This window comes from Eschrichtius robustus, chromosome 13 (genome assembly GCF_028021215.1).
Source record: "Eschrichtius robustus isolate mEscRob2 chromosome 13, mEscRob2.pri, whole genome shotgun sequence".
Taxonomy (NCBI): domain Eukaryota; kingdom Metazoa; phylum Chordata; class Mammalia; order Artiodactyla; family Eschrichtiidae; genus Eschrichtius; species Eschrichtius robustus.
Window position 1 is genome coordinate 12,442,850 of NC_090836.1, and position 25,139 is coordinate 12,467,988.

Below are 25,139 nucleotides of genomic sequence, written 5' to 3' on the forward strand. Positions count from 1 at the left end.
GAAATTGAATCCTGCTATTAAGACTTAGTGCAACTGTTTGGACAACGACACATTAAAGTCTGGATTCCACACAATTTTTCAGAACCTATACATGTAGCTTAACCCCCTCATCCTTCACTCTCCCTTACCTTCTGCTCCTAGAGTCACTCAGATATTTCACTGTGAAACTCACAGAAACAATGACCTCTGGTTGCAGAATGGAAAGAAAAAGAATGACACCCTGGCCTATCTTGGAAATGATTTGAATGAGGGTGAATCTCATGCCTGTTTACAAAGGTATGATTTTAACATTCATTTGTTTCTTTGATTTCTTGAGTACCGTTTCTTCAAAGGTTCAAAACTCAAAAGAAGTTTTAAACATCCTTCTTTTTCTATTCTTAGGTCTCTGTATGTAAAAGTGCTGTAATTAGGAGCATGCGTCAGATATATCCCACTTCCTGTTCTATTTTCCTTGCTTAGGAAACCAGATCCTTCCAGAAAGGTGAAATAAATAGGACTGGTTCCAAACTCAATCGTGAAGTAAAGTTTGTCCATGATGAGCCTCTCCCCTTTTGTGATAGACTCTGTCCCTTTGTTGTTTCTCTTCCCCAACTCCGGGGCTCCTCAGCCCACTGCCAACCTCCCATCCATCCCTCTCCATAGCACCCCGTTCTCCTTTATCCAGCTTTCTCTGTCCTAAAGTTCTCTGAATCAGTCTGATGGCTTCCATGCTGCCTGTTGCCACTACAACTGAAACTTCCCTGTTCTATAGCTCATCACCCAAGGCCAACTTTTCTCTCTTAGGAGGCAATTTTGCCTCACATACTTGTAGTTGATTAGTAAGTATTTAAGTGAATGAATGAATATATGAATAAATGAACTGTTCTCTAATAATGCACCACTTGGTATCCATCTTATCCCTACACACCCAAGGTATACGTGTATTAATAAGGGCCTGATAAAGACAGTATGCCTTCCTTTGTAGCATGACCAAACTAGGTGAGTTGGGAGAGAAATCTCACGACAGGGTGAGTGTGAGAGGATTGTATTAACCATATGTTTCTGATGCTTTGACATCTGGGGCCTTGCTGACCCCAGAGAGATTGCTCCTCCCAGAGCTAGCCAATCCTAGAGGTAGTAAACAACTCGTCTGCTAGAGTTTCTTTCATATGCAAACTAACAAGTCCATGCTCTGTACCCATACCACCTCCTTTACTGAACTCTCACAAGGCTTTTACACTCTAGGACAAAATCCATTTGCCCTAATAACACCAGGGCCATGTTCAAGGCAACTAGGGACAGCTTCTATGGCCCAGAGTCTGCAGAATTTATTCAAACCAGCCAATCCTGCTTACCCTGCCTTGACTGTTCCTTCCCACAAAAGCCACAGTGAAGGCTCTTGCCCATATTTACCCCTTGTTTCTTCTGTCTCCTGACCAACGCTGGTGTTTCCCCATGTGGCCCTTTGTGACATGGCATGTGCCCTCCTCTTGGGCACTGTGAGTAACAAACTATCTTTTCAATGGCCATCATCTCCTGATCTGTTGGCTTCACCATACATGGATAATAATAAAGCCTACATTTAAAAAATTATTTCAAGGAAGGAGGGGGTGTAGCTCAGTGGTAGAGCACATGCTTAGCACACATGAGGCCATGGGTTCAACTCCCAGCCCCTCCATGTTTGATTGATTAACAAAAACACAAAACTTTAAAAGTTATTTCAACTACTTCTCCTGAAGGAAGCCTTTCCTTTGCCATAAGTTCTGACAATTGGAGAAATGACCATTACCCAGAGAAGATAGGGTAGCATTAAACCAAAAAATAAAAGTAATGACAAACTTAATATGTATTATCACTCTGGGATCTCAAAAAATCCTATGAATTATTATTGTATTATCTTCAGTGAACTGAAGTTCTAAGATAGAAAGTGGTTTTTCCAAGGTCACACAGCCACAGGCACAGAAGAGGTGAGACTCAAATACAAACTTTCCTGGCATTCCTCTGACTCATGCCCTCCTCCCACTCCTGCCTTCTGTTGTAGTCTTCCAAACCTTCTAATAGATTTTACAAAGTTCTATTGTATAACATCACCACTTCCTTCATCCTCTAAGGAAAAAAGTACGGCAGTCTTGCCAGCTAGGACCAATAAATGACTCCACAATGAAAAATAGCTGTGATATATCTAGATATTTCAACAATAATATGGCCTTGGGAAAATGAATCTAGCATCTTAGGAAGCTATTACTCAAAGACAGAGAAGATCTAGAGATGACAGAAGTTTATAATACTAAGTCTGATCTTTAGTGAATGAATGAGAACCTTTATAAATCTCTTCTTTTGAAAGAAGTTCTGTTCTTTGGTCATAACTCCTGTACAAAGAACAAGATTGACTGTGAAGAAGACAAACAAAAATATCCTTCAGTTCTGGAGAAACATAAACTGAGAAGGAATAATTAAATTAAATACCATAAAGATAAAAAGGCACATACAAAGTACTATGTATAATAAAATCGCTATTTGAAGGTAATCAGGCAGAAAAATACACTGTAAAAATGTAAGACCTATGGTCAGTGGTGACCATAGTTATTAGGGGGAAGACTTCAAGTAAAATAATTGAAAAATTAACTCGATATTGAATAAAATATAGCTCATGGGAATTTATGTTTTAGCGTTTACCAAATTCCTACGATAGTCTGGAATCCCATTATTTTAAGCAAAGAAAGAGGGAACTTTGAACAAGAGGGAAGAGAGGAAATAATAAAGTCAATCAAATGACTTGGAAATTTTTTTAAAAGGTGAAAAGTTTGGATTATGAGTATGGAGGAAAGAAGATTGGATAAGAGGGCTTAAGACCAACCAGCAAGGAGTTAAAGGTACCATTTAGTGATGGTGATTGGCAGCTGTTAAGAATTTCCACTCAGTACAGGTAAGAAGAAACGAGCTTGTGTGGCTACTGGACCTCAGCTGGATATCAGGAAGAATTTCCTGACTGTAAACGTCAAGAGTTCTGGTTTGCAGTATCAAAGGGAGGCTTCTGGGATGTGCCTATCCCAGGAATATTTTTCAGCCTTAAGCAGGAAACTGTTTGGGTGGTTTTCAGTAGACCTGTGGATGGATGGGATGGGCTTCTCAGAATCTACTGGTCTCGTGTTGCCGAGGGGTGTGCCATACACAGTTGCCTTCACAGAGTCCATGCCAACAGCTGACTCCCAGCTAAGGGGCCATGGAGTTTTCCCCCGAGGAAGGAACAACTAAGTCTTTCAGTCTCTGTTTCAGTCTCTTGGACCAGTCCTTAGGTATACACTGTAGTTTTTCAGCTCTTCAGCACTTAGGTACTTTGCTTTGGAGCCAAGGGCCTCCTGGGAACAATGTCTCATCTGTGTGTTGACAGTAACAGCCTGTGGGCCAGAGACACTCAGCTAAACTCTCCCTCCATCCCACAAGGGCTGGATTGCACACTTCACCTGCAGTAATCCACGTTTAGCCAGCCCCAGCTCGCCCCTGGGGCCAAGTTCCCCCCTACCCCTTCTCCAACCTTTTACCTAATTTGATTCCCATAGCTCCTCTGCCACATTTATACCGATCCTCATGCAAGATGGTCTCTACCAGCTCCCATCCCACCCACAGTGAACGATAACACATTAGTGGCTCATGGCCTGACTCTAACAGTAGATACAAAAGGGGGAGGTCCATTCTGCTGAGTTGGGTGGTAGGGTATTTATAAGAGGTTTGGTCTGCAAAGAGATGCCAGTCTTTTCCTATAACATGATGGCCTTTTATTTATCATGCAGCTGTTGATTTACATGGGGAGTTAAGAACTCGAAACAAGCATAGAGTTTTTACATGGTCTGTTTCTGCTGAGTTCAGAGACTTGGAAATATCATTTGACTTCTGGCAAAAAGACAATTTCAGAAAGGCATTTAAAACCATCTTTTTGTCCTTGGCCCTGAGTCAGAGAGGGACATGGGCTTATGAGGAAAGCAGAGTTTCAACCCTCAGGCAACCCTACAAGAGGTTGTGTGTAAGTCGCGTGCAGTATACGAATTCAATATCAAATGACACACCAGAACAATCTCCCTCTAGGAATTTTGCCCCTTCATAGCAGTAGCGCAGTATTTCTCATAAAGCCTCCATCCAGTTGTATGTATGACAGTGCATGGGCCTACTCAGTATGAATGCAGAAGAGAAAATCGGAAGTGTAGTGAGAGAGTAGAGGAAATTTAAAAGAAAGGGAAAGTAGAGTCAATGAGATTTTAAGGAACAAACTGGGGCTGTGTGTGTGTGTGTGTGTGTGTGTGTGTGTGTGTGTGCGTGTATGTGTATGTGTAAAGCCTGGTGATCCTGTTTACTGTCTCTGAGGTTTCGGTCACCCCTTTTTATTCGGCATAAAGTAGCTACTTGGTCCTACGCAGAAGAAGCAGGGAGAAATCAGAGTTCCATCTTTGATGTCTTTTCTTCTGATTCATGATTTTCTCTCTGAAAAACACCATGAGACTGATATTCAGATGTGGAGTCCACTCTTGTTTTTGAACTCTGAGATTAACAAATTGAGCTATTTAATTCCTCCTGAAAGTCCTAAATCCATCTTCAATTTTTATCCCATGAACTCCTCATATGGAATTTACTTGTTTCCCACTGATGTTGTACACAGAATGGTAAAATCCAAAATTCAGCTCCTTTGAATATGCAAGACATTTCCAAAAATGTTTTTGGAGTTCTGTTCTCATGACTATATCTTAAAAAGCATCCCAACTCTGACCACCATATCCTCCTATCCCTTTACTCTTTTCTTTTTTTACACTGATAACATTTTTTCACCTTTAATATTGATAAAGATCAGGAAGCTTGAGAACACACTGTGTGGACAAAGTTTGGGTAAAACAGACTTTTGTTTATATGATTGGGGGATGAGAAACAGCAAAAAACTGGAAACAATCTAAATGTCTATCAATAAGAGAATAGTTAAATAAATCATGGTCCATCAATACATTAAAATTCTGTGTAGTTGGTTAATAAAGTATAAGAAAGCTTTTCACACAATGAAATGATACTTCATATTAAGTAAAAGAGTCAAGCTGTACAATAATATACAATAGTGTATAATACTCTATCAATTATGCAAAAGAAGAGGGTGAGTGCACGTATTTATATGCACATTTCCTATCCCTTGACCCTTAATCAAATCCAGTGGAGGTCAAAGAATTTTTATTCAACAGGAAATTAAAGGGACCAAGAGGGGAAACAAACTTCAACTTGCTTTACCTGTAGTCTCACACTTACCAACCTCTTCCCTTTCAGGAATCCATCACAAAAGTTTTGCACGTGCTCTACTGAGACTTCCGTTATGGGCAGTGTATCCCACACATCATCCAGAGTCTGGTAAATTGCCAATGCAGGCAGCTGAGACTTCTTTAGTTTGAAAAACGATATCACCTTCCCATTTTGCTTCACACCAGTGTCCACCAGAATAAAAAGAATCTGCAGTAGGAGAAGTTTGAAAAAGAAAGATCTCTCTGAGGTCCTGGGGAGGAAGAGACACCCTGTGATTGTTGGAGTTTACACTGATGGAATTTAGGGTCTGTGCCACACAATTTAAATCTTCATTGAGTTAAAATGAATTTCTTCTTATTTTGCATTGTTTTGGTTTTTTATCCCTTTGATCGGGTTTATTTCATTTTAAGACCATAGAACTGGAAGAGACTTTAGTGGTTAGCTAAGGGAGAAAGTATGGCCTATTGGCTAAATGAAGAGAATTCTTTTTAAATGTTACCTGTAGTATTTTCTAGCTGTGTGACTTTGGGTACATTACTCAGCTTCCCTGAGATTAGGTGTTCTCATTGGAAAAATGGGCTTTTGTTGGGGGAGATTGAATGAGAGAATGGATTTAATATTTCTGGTACAGTTTTTAGCATATAGTAAGTGCTTGAAAACTGTTAACTATTTTATATTATTAAATCAAACCTTCTGCCCAAAGTGGAAATCTTCTTGATAATAGTCTAGAGAGTTATCTACGTTTAGTAACACTGAAAACTTCCAGTGCTAGGGAAACAACCACCAGAAAGTCAGCTTGTTTTATTACCAGACAGCCCTTGTCATCGAGGTCTCTAATTCAATGCAGTAGCCTTGAAGTGGTTGAAGTTTTACTATTTCAGTAACATAAGCAGAACTGCACAAAGTAGGGAAGGGAAAGAAATAAATATTTATTGGACATCCAGTGGGCACTAGATACCTGACAGGTGTTTTAGATGGGAAATAAGCCCTGAGGTCTAAAACTTCAGAGTTTATAGCAAGGAGTAAATAAATCGTGACTAACAGGTGACTTTTATTTTCAGTTTCTTTGGGTCTCTATTTTCTCTGCACCCATCAAGGCATAAAAAAAAGAAATAGACTTACTGCTAATGGAAGATATGATTAAATACATCTTTAATAGTATAAAATACATCTTAAATTTTAACTCAGAGTAATGGGATTTATTATGCCCCAGTTCTCACTTTGTTATCTCTTAACCTTATGCATTTTCCTCATTTATCTCACCTCCCTGGTCCCGTCTCCCTTTTTCTAGTGTCCTGTTGCTGAGTATTCAAAAGGGTATTTCCCAGTCCAGACTTACCTTCCCCTGGAAGAGCTTAGCTGCTTCCTTGTATCTGTGCAAGTTTTCTTCATACTCTGAGGAGGCCTTGTTCATCATCAGTAGAAGATGAATTGGAATCATACTATTAAATAGGCCAATTACAGCCTGGGAAATTGAAATGCATTGAAGTAGAATGAAAGTGAAAAGGAGGGAAAAAAAACATTAGTGACAACCGGTGAATAGGTACACTGGAACATAAATGAGAGCTGTCCATCCATCACACCAGTGGCAACTCCTCCAAGATGGTTCTGAGTCAGTCTCACCCTCTGGTTTTCATGCAACTGTGTGGTTTCCTCCTCCCCACACTGAATAGGGCTGACCTGAGTAACCAAAGGGATATTGCAGTAATGCTGGAGTGTGACCTCCAAGGTTAGGTCATAGAAGACATAGTGGCTTCTGCCTTGTTCTCACTCGTATCACTTACTCTCTTATACTGGTCACTCAAGCAGTCTTATGAGGAGATTCGCATGACAAGGAACTAAGGCCTCCTGCTAACAGCCAGCACTGACTTGTCTGTGACTGAGCCATCTTGGAAGCAAACTCTTCAGCCCCAGTCAAACCTTCCCATGACTGCCTCCCTGACCAATGGCTGCCACTTCACATGAGCCCCCAGATTTGCAGCACCTAGCCCTAGCCACTCCCAAACGGTTGACCCACAGAAACTGTGCGAGACAATCATTTTTTTTCTATTCTAAGTTGTTAAATTTTGGAGTAAGCTGTTATGCATCCATAGGTAACAGATACACCGTGGAACATTTTAGTCACCTTTTAAACCCCTTTTCATGTTGCAAGAGCAACCAGATGCACTTAAAATGTGGACTTTGCATGTTAGTAGTGTATACTTTTGAGTGCTTACGATGTGCTGGGCACTGTTTTCCGGTCTTTACGTGTAATAACTAATTTAATCCTCAAAGTCCCAGTTTTATAAAAGAAGAAATTGAGGCCCAAGATCTCCTAAAGTCATGAAAGTGTTGAGCTGCGGTTCGCAGCAAGCAGTGTGGCTCCAGAGTCCATGATCTTAACCACCAGGTTGTACTGCCTCATACACAGCTGATGGCAAAGCCTCAACAGAACCAATTCAGCCCTCAACATGGTTGAATCAGACCACCTCAGGTCAGCCACAAGGTAAGCTCTTCAGGAGACCAGAAGCATTGGCCCTTTTTTGCTGATTAGAGATGGTCATTCCCCAGGAAGTTGTCGGTGATGGAGGGGAGGGGACAGCTGTGAACCGGAGGGAGGAGAGAAGATAGAGTGTAAGACTATGGCACGGGTTCCCTTCATTTCCCTTTCCTGAAATGGTGCTGCAACTGTCGCTGTTTTAAACAAAATCCCATTCCTTTGCACCCCTCCCTTCTAAATACAGAAAGCACTGCTGTAAAACTAGCATGTGCACAAGAAGAGAGAGTATGGCGTGTTAAGGAATCTTTGGGCAGAGTCCCAGGGTGGTGGGAAGAGGAGCAACTAGGTAGGATCATTCCAGAAGTTACACACTACTCTGTAGAGATTTTTTTCAGCTCTACTGGCCAACATGTAGGTAAGGAGAGTCCAGTGAGTTCTTTCCCAAAACTTTCTCCCTGGACTTTCAAACCAGGTCTTACATTTTAAGTTTGGGAGATTGGATGCTAAATAATTGTCTCTTGTTCTACTAGATCCTGCTACTTAAACTTAGACCATGCATCTACTCTCCTAGAGCGGAGATGGAGAATAAATCTTGAGAGGAGTCAAAAAATCAAAGCTGAGGAGTCAAATGATAATAGTTGTCTTAGCAGAAGGGATTGAACACAGCAGAAGTGATTAGTTTAATTCTAATAGATTAAACAGCTGGATTTTCACCTTGCAACCAAGTATTGAGTGTGTGCCTTAAAAGTGCACAGGAGGCCAAGTACATGGCTGTGAATTTCTGCCCAGTTGCTATGGGTACAAACCTCTGTACCAGCAACAGATGAGAAACAGCTATAGTAGTGTGGGCACGTCACCAGTTGAGAAAAACACTACTTTTCGGAAATGAAAAAGTCACAATAAAAGTTGAACTTGCTTCTGTAAAGAAATTCTTTCCTAATTTCTTCTTGATGTGATTTGCTGTCACTACTAATATGGAACTTAACAAATGTCATTGTTCTATAAGATGAGAGATGGACGAGGCATCAGAACTCAGGAAGGCTAGTCCTTGCCTCTGCCCTCGTTTGCCTGCAGAACTCCAGGACCCTGGATCATAAGCTCAGGGACCGGAAGATCATCTTTTCTGGTCCCACATGCACTCCTGGCAGCTTTATAGACACAATGACCAGAATGATGATGGTCTAGGAGAAAAACTCCTTTTCATTTATTGCTGCCAACACCCCTGCGGTGCGTGTGTTTGGAATCTTAGCAAAAGTGGAAATGGAGTCACCGTTCCATGGAGAAAAACATGGTGTGAGAGGCGGACAGGAACTTAGTCAACAGGAAAAGGGGTATTTTCTGTTGAAGGCTGTGTGGGGCAATGGAAAAACCACAGGACTCAGTCAGACAGACCAGTCATAAAAAAATCAGGGACAAGTGGATAGGGCTGTCACTGAAGCTCAAATTCCTAGTCATATGGCCTTGAGGAAGTTACTTCACTTTTCTGAACTCCCATTTCCTCTCCAGTGGAATAGAAATAGACAATATGAGCGAATACATCATCAGTTAAATTTTCTGACTCAAAAGATGCCTTTTCCACTTACTGTGTAATCTTGAATGTTGTTTGGAACTTGAGAGTTCTCTATAAAATGGACATAATAATTTCCTCTCTCCTACCTCAAAGAATCTCTGTGAGTATTAAATGAGGAAATGGTGTGAAAGGGCTTTGTAAGTTCTAAAAAGCATGACATGCATATAAAGTACTGTTACTAGAGAAGGCATAGCATTTCTGAGCTGATGTAGATCACTGGAAGTCAACACTCCATCAGTCTATGATTTACGTTCAGGAAGGCAAAAGGCAGGACATGTAAGGTAATGCTATAAGCTGTAGAGTGTTAGAAGGCCAGCAGGACAGCTGGACCAGCACCTTCACCCAGGTTTCAGGCAGCATACAACACCCAAGGAAGACAAACCCAGAAAGAAACCTGAGACCCCATGAGGGTCTAGGCCAGACCAGGAAATGTTAGTTACTAGTCGACAAGGAGATAGGCACAGAAAATGGGAATAGGGGTATAAAAACTTTAAAGAAATTTTACATCATTGCGACATCCAAATATGTGATCGGTGGGCTTTGTTTTTAAACATTTCATTTGTCTATTAATTTACTTTTATTGTATTTTACAAAAGTATTGGTCACCAATGCTTTAGGAAAACAAAATGGACCTTCAGCATTTTTGCAGTTGCAGCAAGCTCACAATCTTGTTGCCTTCACTGAACTCTCTCAGGCAACCAAACTCAGAAGTTTTGAATTAGTCACCTCAGCACTGCACTCTCTCTTTCTTACTAGTCATGTGATGTCATTTAACTTTTCTGTTTCTTTCTTTGTTGGGTAGGGACAAGTCTATCAACTTAAGGGTTGTAGAGGGATGGCAGCATAAACTAGGTGTTCAATTAATGGTGGTTAATATTATTATTGGTCAAAAGATCAGAACTCCTGGAGGAAAGGATTTCTGCTATGAAGGCAAGTACCCTCCCTGACATAGCGACTTAAGGGTCTGCAGACAGGGGCTATTTACCATAGGGTTATACTCTGTCACCAAGTGGAGGTTGTTGCTCTGAATGAAATGGCTTAACTTGGTAGCATCCATGCTTTCAATGTCTTCACTCTTTAAATCCAGTTGTTTGTTATCCACCTGGGTCACACAAAAAGGATAACATTGTCACTGTCTTCCTGCATCAATAAATGTTTCTAGACTATTTACCACATGTCAGGCACTAACTAAAGCTCTAAAGACAGAAAGGTAAATAGGAAATGTTCCCTGACCTCTAGGAACACACTGTCCTGTGGGACACAGAGAAATAAACAGAAACATCACACAGAATGTGGCTAGTGTCATCACAGATCCATTTGTCACCTAAGGAAGAGCAGAAAAACTCCCAGGAAGAGGCAGCTCCTGAAGAATGGCTAATAAGACTTGTTCAGATGATTGAGGATGGGGATGGGATTTTAAATAAAGAACAGTATTTGCTAAAGGCAAAAAGATGTGAGATGCCCATTCTAGAAGCTGCAGTTTGTTTAGCTTGACTCTAGCAGTAGATGTTAAGTGCGGGTAGAAGAGAGACATAGACAGCGCGGTACGCAGGGCAAATTCCTAAAGAGCCTTGAAGTCAAGGTAAGTAGATTAAACTCTAACCTGAGGGCAAGGGGAGACACTTACAGGATCAGATTTATGTTTTATTTATGTACCCTTCTAATGTGAAATAAAACACACATATAGAGAAAAGCACAAAACAGAAAATATAAACCTCAGTAAATGATCACAGAGCAAACAACTGTGGAACCACCACTCAGGGAAAGAAATAGAACATTACCAGAATGCCTGAAGCCCTATGTGATCCCTTCTAATCAATAATCCATTAGTTTTCTGCCAAAGTGACCATTATCCTGACTTATGATGACCATCTTCATCCTTTCCTTTATAGCTTTACTGCTTAAAAATGCATCTCTTAATGTTATAGTTTAGTTTCATCTTTTTAAAAACATTATGTAAGTGGAAACAAATTATTTTTTGTACGTGTGTCTCAATTCTTTTGCTTAAAATTTTGTTTATAAGAGCCATCCATGTTATTGCATTTAGCTATAGTTTGTTCATTTTCCTTGCTCTATAATATCCGATTGTATAAATATGCAAAGCATTTATTCATTTTACTACTGATGAAAATTTAGACTGTTTTCAGCTTCTGGTTATTAAAATAAGGCTGCAATGAACACTCTTGTTCATTTCTCTTGGTACTCATGTCTCTATATCTGTTGGGCATGTATCTAGGATTAGGATTTGATTGTAGGATATGTATATTTTTGACATGTATTTTGATGTGTGTTTGGGAGACAATGCCAAGCTATTTTCTAAAATGGACAATAATGTGCACTTGCATCTGTACTGTTGGAAATGTCCCATTGTTCCACATCCTTGCCAACACTTGGTATTATCCACCTTTCTAATTTTATTCATTTTGATGAATATCTGGTAGTATCTCACTGTGGTTTCACTTGTATTTCTCTGATTAACCAGTTGTATATCCTCTTCTTTGAAGTGTCTGTTCAAGTCACTTGCCTATTTTTCTACTGAGTTGATCCTTTCTTTGCTGATTTGAAGATGTTTTATATATTCTGGGTATGAACCCTTTGTGGTTTTATATGATATATCTTTTCTCACTGGGGGCTTCCCTTTTAATGGTGACTGCATATGAACAGAAGGGAATTTCAATGTAGTCAAGTTATCAACCTTTTCCTATAACTCATGTGTGTTTTTGTTTTGTTTTGTTTAAAGTGCTTTGACTACACCACAGTTTTGAAGATACTCTCTTATTTTATCTCCTAGAAACATTATTATTTTGTTGTTCACAATGGATCCAAAATCTACCTGGGACTCATTTTTTCTTCCTTCTTAAAATGATGCTTAGATTCTGATTTTTAGCATTACTCTTCTCTAAAATACACATTAAAATCTCCATATTTCCCTTTATAAGGCTATGGATGCCTTCTAAATTCATAAATTTTATATGTATGTTTTATTATCATTCAATTCAAAATGTTTTCTAATTTCCGTTCTTATTTCTTCTCTAACCTATTGGTTATTTAGATGTGTATTTTTAAATTTCAAAATGTAAGATTTTTGGGTTATATGCTTGTTTTTGGTTTCCAGATTAATTTCTACATTTTATTTTTATTATTTGTCAACTTCTGTATATGTGATATGTGTCCTTAAAATTATGCATATACTATAGTTTTTGAATACAGTATTCTGCATATGCTCATCAGGACACTTAGTTAATTTATAATTCAAATTTTATATATATATATATATTTTTTTTTTTTTTTTTTTGACTAGCTTATTCTCTCAAGAGAGGAGTGTCAGAATCTCCTGGTATGATTGTGGATTTAACCATTTTTTCTTACAATTCTGGCAGTTTCTTCTTATATATTCTCAAGTCATGTATGCAGATTTAGAATTGGTAAATCTTCTGGGCAAATTAAAATTGTTGTCTTTATGAAGTGTCCTTCTTTATCCCTAGGGATGCTCGTTGCATAAAAGACTACTTTGTTCATACTAATATACTTATACCAGCATTCTTTTAGAAGTGTTTACATGGCATATCTCCATCCTTTTACTTTCAACCTATCTTTATACTTTACATATGTCCCTATTTTTTAAAACATTGTATCTCTTGTAGAAAGCACATAGTTTTATTTTTAAATCCAGTCTGATAATCTTTGCCTTTTAATTGGATTATTTTTATGTAATGTAATTACTAATATATTTAATTAAATATGCATTTTTCCATTGGTTCTGCCTGTTCCAAGTCTCATTTTCCTTCATTTTTGGCCTACTTTCAATCCATTGAGCACTTTTTATTATGCCTTCTTTCTCTTTTTTGACTCAGAAGTTACACACGCTATAATTATTCTCCTAAGGATCACCAGCATGCGTTACAACATGCATACTTTACTTACCAGAATCTAATATTAGCTGGCAATTCTACCTTCTTCTTGGATAATGCAGACATTAGAACATTCTAATACACTTTACTTCCTTCCAAATCAGTCCGTGGCCCACACTCAAGACTTACAGGCAAAAAAAAAAAAAAAAGAAGACTTACAGGCGATTATTGTTCTGTGTGTTAATTCTAAATCCCACAAGACATTAATATTATTGTTATATAATCAATATACATTTACATTTATGCATATATTCACATCTTAGTTTCTCTTCATTTCTTCCTGCATTTTTGAGCTTCTATCTGGGAATTTTTCCCCTCTGCCCAGAGAACACATTTAATATTTCCTTTAGGATGAGTTAGATCTGTTGGGTGACATATTCTTTCAGTTTGATTGTTTAAAATATGCTTCTTTCACCTTTACTTTTGAAGGTTATTTTTGTTGGGGGTAGCATGCTTTGTTGAGAGTTAGTTTCTTTCGGTTTTTGAAAGATATAATTATTTGTATTCTGCATTCCACTCTTTCTATTGAGAAGTCATCTGAGAATCTTAGTATTACCCTTTGAGCTTACTTTGAAGGTAATCTTTTTTGTCTGATTTAAGATTTTTCTCTTTTTCTTTGACTTTCTGTTATTATACTATGGCATGGCTACGGGTAAATTATATAGATGAAACATATATATAATTATATATGTGTGCAGGTGTATGTAGTGTGTGTATATATATATGTGTATGTGTGTGTGTGTGTATTTATATATTCATATATGATCAGGGGCTGAGGTGACTCGAATCTGTGCTGCAGCTCTTGGGAGGGCTGATCTCCTTATGGTTCATCTTTGATTTTAGGGTATTTCTCTTTAGGGTCCAAAGTAGAACAAAGGATGTCTTACTAGTTTTACCTCCTACTTCCTCTTGTGGTCCCTGAACTCCAACATTTAATTTTCTGGCTCCTTGAATACTGCAAAAATGCTAATAAACCTCTCAGCGTCTCTGCTGCTCCTTCTAGAACTGGCTAAGCCCCCCAGATGAAAAGCAGTCCAAATACAGGGTTCATCTTTTTGGGTTTCCATTTTATTTTAGATCTTAGCCTAGACATACCCCCTTCTCTTGCTAGTTCTCCAAGGCCTTTCTTTAAAATAATTTTTTTGCTCAGCTTTTTCAAAAAAATTATCTTTAGTGGAAGTTACCTGGTCTGTTATCCCAGATTTGCATTTTAGAGCTGCCTTTCCATGATACTCAGGTATGTTGAAAGATAGGAAGTCATATTGCCAAACATTGTTCCCAGAAGTTTCCCATTCCCCTCCCCCATCTCCTCATGCCTATAAAGACAGAAGATAAAACTTCCATCACCCATAGCAACTATGCCTACAGGTAAAACTGTCAGGGCCAGATCCTGAACAATTCTGCTTCCTGAAATAATTTGGGTCATTTCTGAGATCCTTGGGCCACCAACACTTGAACACCTCCTTAACCCTTTCCCTTTATCTGCTATCTTATATCGGTCCTACCCCATCAGATCTTGCCCTGGATCAGAACCATCCTCTATTTTTCTCTTCTTTTCTTCAAGGTGGTCTCTCACTGGGTTAGTTAAAAGCAATATGAACCTCCAAGAAACCCAATGTACTCTTTATGGTTAATTGTATTAATTCTGAGTCTTTTTAGTCATATCTGGGTATTTCTCTTATAATCCATTTGTGTTCAATTATTTGTTGAGTGCCTGCTGTATGTTAGGTACTGAGGCCCAGAAGTGCTAACCTCACTCAGATGTCAATTTAATCACTTTATTTCATGATTATTTTTCACAACCCAAACTTATGAAAAACATAAATGCCGAGGTACAGCAAATGTTTGTCTTTCAAAAAAAGAATTTTGAAAAAAACTCATCGAAACCACAGGATATTTTAAAAGGTGAACTCCTTTTGCATATTTAATTGTTTTAAAATTCACACAGTTTGAGTAGAAAGCTTGGGGCAGAAATATAAAAGCAGGAGAAAAATGTCTTCCTAGGTGGAGTCCTTGCCCACCCTTCTCCCATCCCTCTCCTCTAGTCGGTAGAGAAGAAAGTGAACACAAGAATCTTAAAAGCTGCTTAAGGCCTGCTTTGTCACCTGGCATGTCTCCTTCCTAAGGCTTTGCTAATTGTGCAACCATCAAAATCATCATTGTAATCACAAAACAGTGTCCTTTTAATCTTTAATACGTTTAAATACTTCCTGATTATTTTTCTGGAAACTTGCAGGCCTGGTGTCTAAGCTCAGGGGACAGAGCTGTGGTCTGAGCCAGGAGTTCCTCCCTTTCTGCTCCCTTTTCCAGGCAAACCCTCACATTTCCCAGAACAAGACGAACAGGAAACGCCAGCTCCTCCAGGTGTTTCTGGACTTAAGGAATGCTGTATACTGGAAGCACCTCGGTTAAGCGGTGCTTAACATTCTCTGAGAAGCAAAGAGCTTTAGTAAAAACCACCCTCCTGAAGGCTTTCCAGTTGGTTGGGCTTCTTTGAACGAAACGTACCCGATTATTTCTCTATTTCTTAAACCAAAAACTCTGGAACGTTCATGTGTAGGGTTCCTGGAAACAACATTTGAAAGGAATTCTTCCTCTGTAAAGGGAATTTATTTGCCTAATGCACTGGAAAGAAAACCCAACCCTGGAACCAAGAGTGGGGGAAAATTTTTTATATATTTTGCCAGTTTTTGGAAAGAATTTTCCTTGAAAAATCATATTATTTTTCTCCCCAAGAAAAGAGGCACCAGAATAAAAACAGTAAACAGTAAACCAGAAGGGTTGTCACCTTACAATATAATTTTGAGGTTCTCCAAGAGAATCAGATGTGGATTATGTTTCAGACACTGTGTCCTACCAATGGATTTCATCACTCCTTTTCTGTTTATTAGTATTCCAGCAATATTCCTTTGAATTCTGCTCGATTTCTCTAATTAACAACCCAGCAGTTCATAAAACATATTAAAGTTGTCTTAGTTTACACCAGTTACAATATTAAATATCTGGGCTATCACGGAGAAATCATTTGTTTAACAAATGCCCTCATGTCTCTGGGTTTGTTTTTTTTGTGTTTTTTTTTTTTTTTAACATCTTTGTTGGAGTATAATTGCTTTACAGTGGTGTGTTAGTTTCTGCTCTACAACAAAGTGAATCAGCTATACATATACATATATCCCCATATCTCCTCCCTCTTGCCTCTCCCTCCCTCCCACCCTCCCTATCCCACTCCTCTAGATGATCACAAAGCACTGAGCTGATCTCCCTGTGCTATGCGGCTGCTTCTCTGGGTTTGTTTTTATAAGCTGCTTAGCTTACCATATACTTGGTAAATATATACTTCAGAAAAAATATTTAAAAATTTGACTTATCTTACTTCTTGCCTTTCTTATCAGTTTATTTTTATGCACTGGTTTCTTCTGATCCTCTGCTTGGAAAGGTGCATTTCTTATAATAGGTTTCCAAGGAATAATTGTGAAAGGCATGAAAGGATGCCTCTACTGTGTTTCCATCACTATCCCATTGGGTCAAAGTTAGGCTAATTATATCTGTTTTCTGGCATGTGGGATCTTAGTTCCCCAACCAGGGATCGAGCCCGCAACCCCTGCACTGGAAACACAGAGTCTTAACCATTGGACCACCAGGGAAGTCCCTATATTTCTTAAAATAGAAGTGATTGAGAATACTGAAAATGAGGTAAACATTCAAATAATATCTGAAATTCCAGTTTAGGACAGGCTCATGGTTTTTTCAACATGGGATTACATCTCTGTTGGGGCAACATTAAGAGTCCTATTGAGAGTGGTGAGGATTACTATCACTCTCACAAAAGACAAGCTCTGTCCTCACACAGACAGGTTGTCATACACAACTTACTAATGCTCCATTTTACGTTTTTCCCAATCACATGTATATAGTTGGCCTGCACTGTTTTTGCAGGTGATGCGTTCCATAAATATAGCATTTGCCAGTCTCTCATCTCTCCAACATAGCTGTCAACTCATATTCCCACTTATTATTTCAGCTTATTTCTAAACACGTTCTTACAATGGAAATTTACTGTAGGGACAAATTCTGCAATTTCTTTGCCAAAATATGCCATGCCTAGATTAGCTCTTGAGAAATAATCCTGGGGTTTGATTAAATAGTGCCATGGAGATAGAGAAATGGTTTAGGAGAAAGTGTGTTTCTTTTCTTTTCTTTTTTTTTTAAGTCTTTAGAATGAGGGGCATTAGAGTAAATAGAATCTAGGAGTAAAAACATTGGTTTTCTTCAGGGTTAAGTACTGTAGAAAGTCACTATAATATGGTAGAAATGGTAGCTTTGGAGTCGGCCATGCTGGGGATGAATCAGGTGTCGGTGACTCTTTAGTTGTGCGAGTCTAGATACTGGAATCAATCTCATGCAACTTTAGTTTCCTTATTGATAATGCAAGGATAATAATAATAATTTCATCAGAGCCTTGTGAGAATTCAATGGTTGAACCTTGGGGAACACCTGGCAGAGCGCCTATCGTAAATTAGGCAGAAAAGCAAACAGATGAAATTCTAGACCTTAGATGAAAGTAGGTACCAGAAGATTGCAACTGGCTCATGTTTCCCAATGTCAAAAAGAAGAGTCTTAACTGCAGACGTAAAAGGGTCTCCTCATGGGCCTACATAGAGTCCACAGTGACCAACTGGCAGGAATCAGTAAAGACCATGTCCATCATGTAAGGACATCCATTAGCTCCCAGACCACCCCTGCAGGACTCAGGAATTGACCATTGTTTTTAAACGCCAGGATCATCTTCTGAAGGGCACGATCGCATTGTGTGATGTTTTTTGAACGTGTTAAAAGCAGAAACTAACACACCATTGTAAAGCAATTATACTCCAATAAAGATGTTAAAAAAAAAAGTTTTTTCAATGCAAAAATTTGAAATACACCACAATTTTAAAAACCCTAAAAAAAAAAAAAAAAAAAGAATAGTCTTGGTTGATGTTTTTAAAAAAAAGAAAAAAAAAAAAGTTATTCCAAACTCCTGAACAATAATCCTAGTAAAATTTGGACTGAATTTTTGAAAGTGTAAACGGAGAAAAAAAATGTTTATCTAAAAGCTGTCACTGCAGAAGCTGATCCTGTCCCAGACCTGCCAGTGGAGTAGGGCAGAAACCGGGGTGCTTGTTTTTGGTATGGGACATAAATAATCTTGTCCCCAGAGGTTCCAAGAGTTCATTCGGAGTACGTCTGTCACTAGTGGGAAACAACAAACAGATTCTAAAGGAGAGCGAGCAGCTCTGGGAAGTCATCAACAGGGCTTTGTAAAGAATAAATTGTAAACAAAGGTAGTGCATCCATTAGAGGTTGTAAAGCCTGCAGAGACGTTGGAAGCAACAGCACTTGTTTTTCTTCCCCACGTGTGTATCTTGGTGGTACTAGGACTTTAAATCAGGCTTTCATAAGATCTATAAACAACAAACTGGGAAAGAAATACTTGTGGATCTGTAGCTAATTAGAATTTTTGTACTGATAGGTTGCTACAAATAGTTCAACAGTACAATGAAATGCATTAGTGTAACCTTCCATATCTTTTTTTTTTTTAATATTTTTACTGAAGTATAGTTGATTTACAATGTTGTGTTAGTTTGTGGTGTATAGCAAATTGATTCAGTTTTATATATGTATATTTTCATATTCTTTTCCATTATGGTTTATTACAGGATATTGTATATAGTTCCCTGTGTTATACAATAAGCCCTTGTTGGTTATCTATTTTATATATAGTCTGTATCTTTCTCACCAAAGCTCTTCACAGAAGAGTTTGATTTCATCCTATTTTACAGTGCAAAGCTGCAACTGCTGTCCAGGTGGGGGAAGAATTGCTGAAGGGACTCAGGCACCTTCAGACATATTTTTTGGGAGTGAGTAAGTTCCTGAAACCCTTTCTGAGTGTCTTCTAGGTACCAGGGACATACTGTAGACCTTGGTAAACAAAGATGAATAAGTCATGGTCCCTGCCCTTGAATAGCTCATGGTCTAGTGGGGTAAAAGGTGAGACAGACACATAAATACATGACATGCCTTATAAAAAGTGGTAAATGAAAACAGAGACATGGACATTTAGAGGAATAGTTAGGCCAATTTGGAGATTCCAGGGAGGCTTTCTGAAGGATAAGCTGCTTGAACGGATTCACCGGAATATGAGGGTGAGGCTGTGACAGGGTCCCTGCCGGGAGCTGGCATTCTGAGCAGAGAAATAGCCTGTGTGACGTGGTGGAACTACACTGTGTATAGTTGGGTATTGAGAGTGTAGAGCCCAGGGTGGGAATGTGCTAGAAAAGGGAATGGAGAAGTAGGTAGTGCCACGTCATAAAAACTACATGTTTAAATATCTTGATTTTGCTCTCTTAAGACATGGGGAATATATTGAAGAGTTTTTAAGAAAGACGTGTCATCGTCAAATTTCCATTTTATATCCATCATTGTGATACCAACCTAGAAACTTTAAGAAGTAGTAAGGGGAGATCTATTAAGAAGGTATTGAAAATATTTATGCCAAAGATGCTAAGAATCTAAGCAAGGAGTGAAATAGAAAGAGTGGAGGAGCGCATAGGCCCAGTAGGGTAGGAGGTATGATTGGCAAAGATTAGATACTGAATGAACACAGCCATTCAGTAAGACAGTGTTTTAGAGGGAAGAACATGATTCAGCAGGTGCAGATGACAAATTCAGTTTTGACAAAGTTAAGACTGCAGTGCTTATGAGGATATTCAAACAGTTATATCCAGCAAGCATTTGAATCACAGGAGAGGTCCAGGCTAGAGGTAAAACATTCCAAATCCTCAACAAACACATAATCGTCAAACGTGAGAAAGAATTATATCACTGAAGGATTACACATTCATTCCGTAATTGATTCGTTCACAGGCAGAGTACAGAGGAATTTAAGGCAGTGAAAATACTGGGATACAGTAATGATAGATTCATGTCATTATATATTTGTCCAAAACCATAGACCACAGAACACCAAGAGTGAACCATGAAGTAAACTATGGAGTTTGGGTGATTATGATGTCTCAGTGTAGTTTCATCAATTGTGACAAAGGTACCACTCTGGAGGGGGATGTTGATAATGGGGGAGGTCATGTATGTATGGGGCAGGAGATAAGAGGAATCTCTATATCTTTCTCTTAATTTTGCTCTGAACCTAAAACTACTCCAAGAAAATACTTTTTCAAAAAGTAAAAAAAAAAAAAATTATTCATTCTCATATTCATCTATTCACCAAACATTTGAGTACCTGCTACATGACAGACACTTTTAAATGCTCGGTGGTTGAAGTAATGAACAAGGCAGCCTTTGCCTCCATGGAGCATGGATTATATAACCTAGATTGGGAAGAGCATTGGGTCAGGCAGTAGTATGGGTGGAGGAAGAGAATATCCCAGGGAGACGAAAAGAAGAGGTAGACCAGGAGAAGGAGGCTCCTAGGTCAAGGAAAGAGAGAATATTAAAGAGAAAAGAGAGGACAACAATGTCAAATATGGCAGAAATGTTCAATAAAATAAGACCTAAACAGTATTCATTGGATTTGGAAATATGGAAGCCACCCTGAACTGGATGAAAGCAGTTTTAATGGAGTGGTACATAAACTAGGCAGTTTAAGTGCTTAAAGAAAGTTGGAGACACTGAGTAGAAAATACATTTAAAAGACAGTTGGATGAGGAATATGAGATAGATAGGATGGAGGTGAGAGCAGAACGGACCTTCAGTCCAGAAATCTTGAAACTTTAACTTTTGCTCAGTTTCTCATTTCCAGTGGACTCTGGTGATTTTCACCTTGGTGTTCCACCAACAATGTAAACTCAACAACAAAATAAAGCATCAGAAATCCCTATTTCTGTTATGCCCTCACTATTCCTAGGTACCCTGGCTTTAAACCTCGCCTTCTTTCCATAATTTTGATATCTAATCCTTGCAGGACCTGCCTTTTCTTCACTTTCTACTGCTACCTCTTTGCTACAGATCCTTAGTACATGATCTATTTTGTCAGCCTAATAAAAGTTCTCTCTACTCTTGTCTTTTTGCCTAACAATCCATCTGACTCATTGCTGCCAAAATAATTTTGCAAACACATTTCTGTTCATATTATTCCCCTGATCTAAAGGCTTGAGGGGCTGCCTAGTGTCAAGCAACTTAAGTGCAAACCCATTTGCTGCTATTCAAATTTCCTCACAATATGGTTCCAATCAAGCTTCTCTGTCTTTTATTCATTCGCCCAAAACATGTTCCCTGAGATCCAGTCAAGTTGGCCTGATCACTGTTTCCCAAGTTTATTTTTTTTTCCCCCATGTTGGCCATGAATTCTCCTCTATTTTGTCCAAATTTTATCTGTTTTTAATCCCAGTTCAGTTGTCTCCTTCATAATTTATTTTGGTCAGAATTCCTACCCTGCCTTTATCATTTGAACCCTTGTAATATTTTATCCATGGTGATGCTCTTTGTATTATAGATACGTGCATATTATGTTTACAATCTCTACTATATCTGTAAGATCTATGAGAGGGGAGAATATACTCAATGTGTTTTTATTATCATTATCTTGCATAGCACACAGAGTAGTTGTTACCACATGTTTGATGAATGTAAGTGAACTCTCAAAGGTATGAAAATATAAAATTTTAGAGCTCACAATGACCTTACTGATGATATGGTCAAACCCTTTTATTTTATAGATGAAAGAACTGAAGCCAAAAAATGTTCAGTGACCTGCCCAAGTCACATGGCTGGTCGGTGACAAAGCAGTGCTCCAAATCTTATGTCCTGACCCTCAGTCCAGGCTTCTTCCCATTTCGTGACACCATCTGTTTAGGAAGCTTGAGTTGAGCCATCGTCCTTGTCATCATGACTCAGGCAGCACCATTAGTGTTCAAGACCTAGACTCCTTCCTGGTCTCAGAGGTCTGTACATCCACAGCCCAAGGAAAAACTGGTAGAAGGCTGGAGCTGCCCACCTGACTTACCAGACGGAAGAGGGAAATGGTGTTCCCAGTAACACTGTAGTGGGCCAGAACCTCGGAGGCAGTGCTGATTCCAAATGACACATCTTGGAAATTTTTCACCACACTGTGGAATAGGGACACTGCTGGTACTTCTAAATCCTAAAAACGAGAAGAAAAAACCCCACAGGTTGTTTTTGGAGGAGAGAGACAGAGAAACAGACTAGGGAGTAGAAATGTGTTCACTCGTATCAGAAATCATAGTGTCCAGTGAGACAACATTGACCTCTAAAAATGCAGGCTGGATTTGCAGCCACATTCTTGAATTTTCCAGGCTGGGTGGGTTAATAGGTAACTATAACATTGTGGCTAAGCCTGGGACTCCTGTCTGGCTTTACCATAGAACTTGCAGTTTATTAGTAGCTGAGAGGGGTCTCAAAATCATAGAGACCTGCAGAGTTGGGCTGCGCTATCATTGATATACCAGAGGGGGCAAATGTTTGGGGAATAATTTTTGGAAGAAAAAAGAAATGCAAAAATCAGAAATAGGTGCTGTCAAAAGGGCCAAAAAAGAAAATAATAAAAATAAGAGAAATTAAAGTGGAAGCTTAGAAGGTTTATTAACAAAGGCTTGTGTAGGATGTAGAGGAACAATCCTCTTTCCACTGTGTGTAAGCCATGAAGATACTGTTCATGCGTTGGTCCAATTCTAGAACCCAGGCCTGCAGGACAGAGCAGGGAAGCCTATTCTGAGTGATGAGTCCAGTCCTTCTATAGCAAGCTGGCATTATTTCCCTGCTGTCATGGGACCTTTGCCCTCAGCAGCTCCAGGCAATAAACTATAGAGTGAATGTATTTGTCCCTGACATCTCTCTAGCTAGAGAAGTAGATGTGCTAAGAGAAAAGATCATGGTTAGCCTTGCATCTGGGGTCAAGCAGAGGGAGTTGGCACCTTGCTCATCCAAAAGGGTGTGTGGAGTTCATTCGAGGTTATGAACGATTGTTCATCAAGGCTTCCTCTTTTTTTATTCTGCTCCTTAGAATGGAATTGCTCGTGAATCAAACAACGACACCCGGTGGTCATTTAAGTTATTGCACCCAACTCCACTTGGCACTCCTGCCTGTCTGAGGGTGGCTGTTTTTGTCTACAGTTCAGATCTCTCATCACTGAAAAATTTGCTCCCTGGTCTTCCTACCCGACTTACATCTCATCAAGGCTATTTCCAGCTGTGTACACAGGATAGACAGGGTGATGATGAGTTGGAATTAATGAATGGAAAGAAGACAAGAAGGTCTGCCAGGAGAGAGCAGGGGCTTGATCAGCTGAGAGAATCTCCAGATGTTACCTCCAGAGAAAGAGAAAAATGATGGAATGATGCCTTCTCCTTTATGGCTGCTTTTCTTAGCCAGGAAGCCAATCTGGAAGATGGAGGCTAACACCTTCAATATATAAAATGCCATCCTTATTCAACATTTCAGAGCAAACAAAGAGAGAGAAGCATGGGGGACTACTTATTTGGTAAGAGGCTCTAGACTGGAGGCAACTATTGACAAATGCGTTGCCTGGATCATAGAAGTTGGGTTACTCTGGCCCCTGCCTCAGAAATTCAGATACCGTCCAAAGCTTCAAAGCATCCACAGACGGGGAGACACAGTCGGCAGTCTCAGAACTCTTGAAGCAAGTGTGAGGAAGACATAATTCAGAGACTGGGAATGTCTAGAAATTGAGAGATCTTGATGGACAAGCTAAAAGCAGACTCTGTACCCTTTGGCTGCTAAGGCAGTGTCATCTGGCCAGCAGGTGACTAACGCGGCTCCCTTAAGGTAGAATATTTCTGGTTCTCTGGAGGGACGACAGCTGGGGGTATCTGGACAAACCTGGAAGAAGCCTATGACAGCCACCTCAGCAGCAGCGACGAAGTCCATGGCGGCTTGGACATCTGTGAGCCGCACGGGTTCCTGGGCGCCGGGACCATCTAGACAGAGACAGAGGAGGGTGGTGGGGGGAGAGTGAGAGAGAGACAGAAGGTTTGGGCGTACAGAGTAGAGAAGAAGCAGCTCTAAATCATAGGGGCATCTCTACTTTTTCTCTTCATACTAAGGCCAATGAGATTTAGGAGTGCAGTTATCATTCCAAGGCTTTATTTATTTATTTTTTACTAACATGGGGAGGGGGATGTCCCCACAAGATAGCCTATTTCTGAAGGAGAATGCCAGACTAGCCAAGGCAGATCTTTGTCCAGCATCTCCTGAGAAGTTTCCTAGGTTTGGAGGACAAATACCCAGAGCCCTAGCATGTTCCCTTCCCTTCTTCCAACAACACTTTCACCCCATGGTGCTCTTTTCTTTTACCTGAGGATTCCTGAACTTCTGCAGCAACTTCCGGGGATAGTTTGCATGTGAAGAGACATAACAGATACAGGCATCTGAACAGCATGGCTCCCATTTTCCTGCTCCTGGTCCTGCTCCAAGCCCTGGCCGTGGTGTCTGAAGCTGCCGATTCAGGGCAGCCCACTCTTCAGTTGACTGTGGTGTTATTCAAGCTCTGGGAACTTTGCAGCTGGCTCTGGGATGGGGGACCTTCAACTTCTGAGATAAGAGATGGAGTTCAGTGACAGGGCCTCAGAACAAAACCAGCTAGAAGAAAGTTAGGTCAGTTCATTTAAATAAAATATTCTATGCCGGGTATTGACCTATGCGCTAGAGATACAATGATACCTGTGACCTGATCACCTCTCCCAGCCTAGATTGTTTATGTGAAAAATGGGCAAATGAACAGATCATTTAAATATAAAATGGAAAGTGATTATAAAATTGGGAAACTCATAGGGTGCCAGGAGAGGATGAACTAAGGACATTTTAAACACTTGTGGGGTCCAGTGAAGGCTTTCTTCCTGCTGGGGATGCCTAAACAGAGTCCTGGGTAAATAAAATTTTACGAAGCAACGAAGG

The 25,139-nt window shown here is 39.5% G+C and overlaps 1 protein-coding gene and 1 non-coding gene across 2 annotated transcripts; one reads left to right on the forward strand and one right to left on the reverse strand.

Annotated features, from left to right (window-relative positions):
• Positions 1 to 1,582: 1,582 nt before the first annotated feature.
• TRNAA-AGC (transfer RNA alanine (anticodon AGC)) lies at positions 1,583 to 1,657 on the forward strand. Its single transcript has one exon. It is a non-coding gene; the product is annotated as a tRNA-Ala (tRNA).
• Positions 1,658 to 3,841: 2,184 nt separating this feature from the next.
• On the reverse strand, positions 3,842 to 24,818 carry ERP27 (endoplasmic reticulum protein 27). Its single transcript, XM_068561202.1, has 7 exons — positions 24,540 to 24,818; positions 24,066 to 24,163; positions 22,212 to 22,349; positions 10,285 to 10,401; positions 6,590 to 6,715; positions 5,260 to 5,457; positions 3,842 to 4,455 (listed from the first exon to the last, which is right to left on the reverse strand). Exons 1-7 carry the CDS (start codon positions 24,631 to 24,633, stop codon positions 4,408 to 4,410), a joined length of 819 nt encoding a protein of 272 aa, XP_068417303.1. The 5' UTR covers positions 24,634 to 24,818; the 3' UTR covers positions 3,842 to 4,407.
• Positions 24,819 to 25,139: the final 321 nt, after the last annotated feature.

Excerpts from the sequence above, each read along its gene's own strand:
- ERP27 (XM_068561202.1), bottom strand. The coding sequence starts at position 24,633 with ATGGGAGCCATGCTGTTCAGATGCCTGTATCTGTTATGTCTCTTCACA. Across the intron at positions 24,164-24,539 it reads AGAAGTTCAGGAATCCTCAG|ATGGTCCCGGCGCCCAGGAA; the intron begins GTAAAAGAAAAG and ends GTCTCTGTCTAG. Across the intron at positions 22,350-24,065 it reads CTGTCATAGGCTTCTTCCAG|GATTTAGAAGTACCAGCAGT; the intron begins GTTTGTCCAGAT and ends TCTCGTTTTTAG.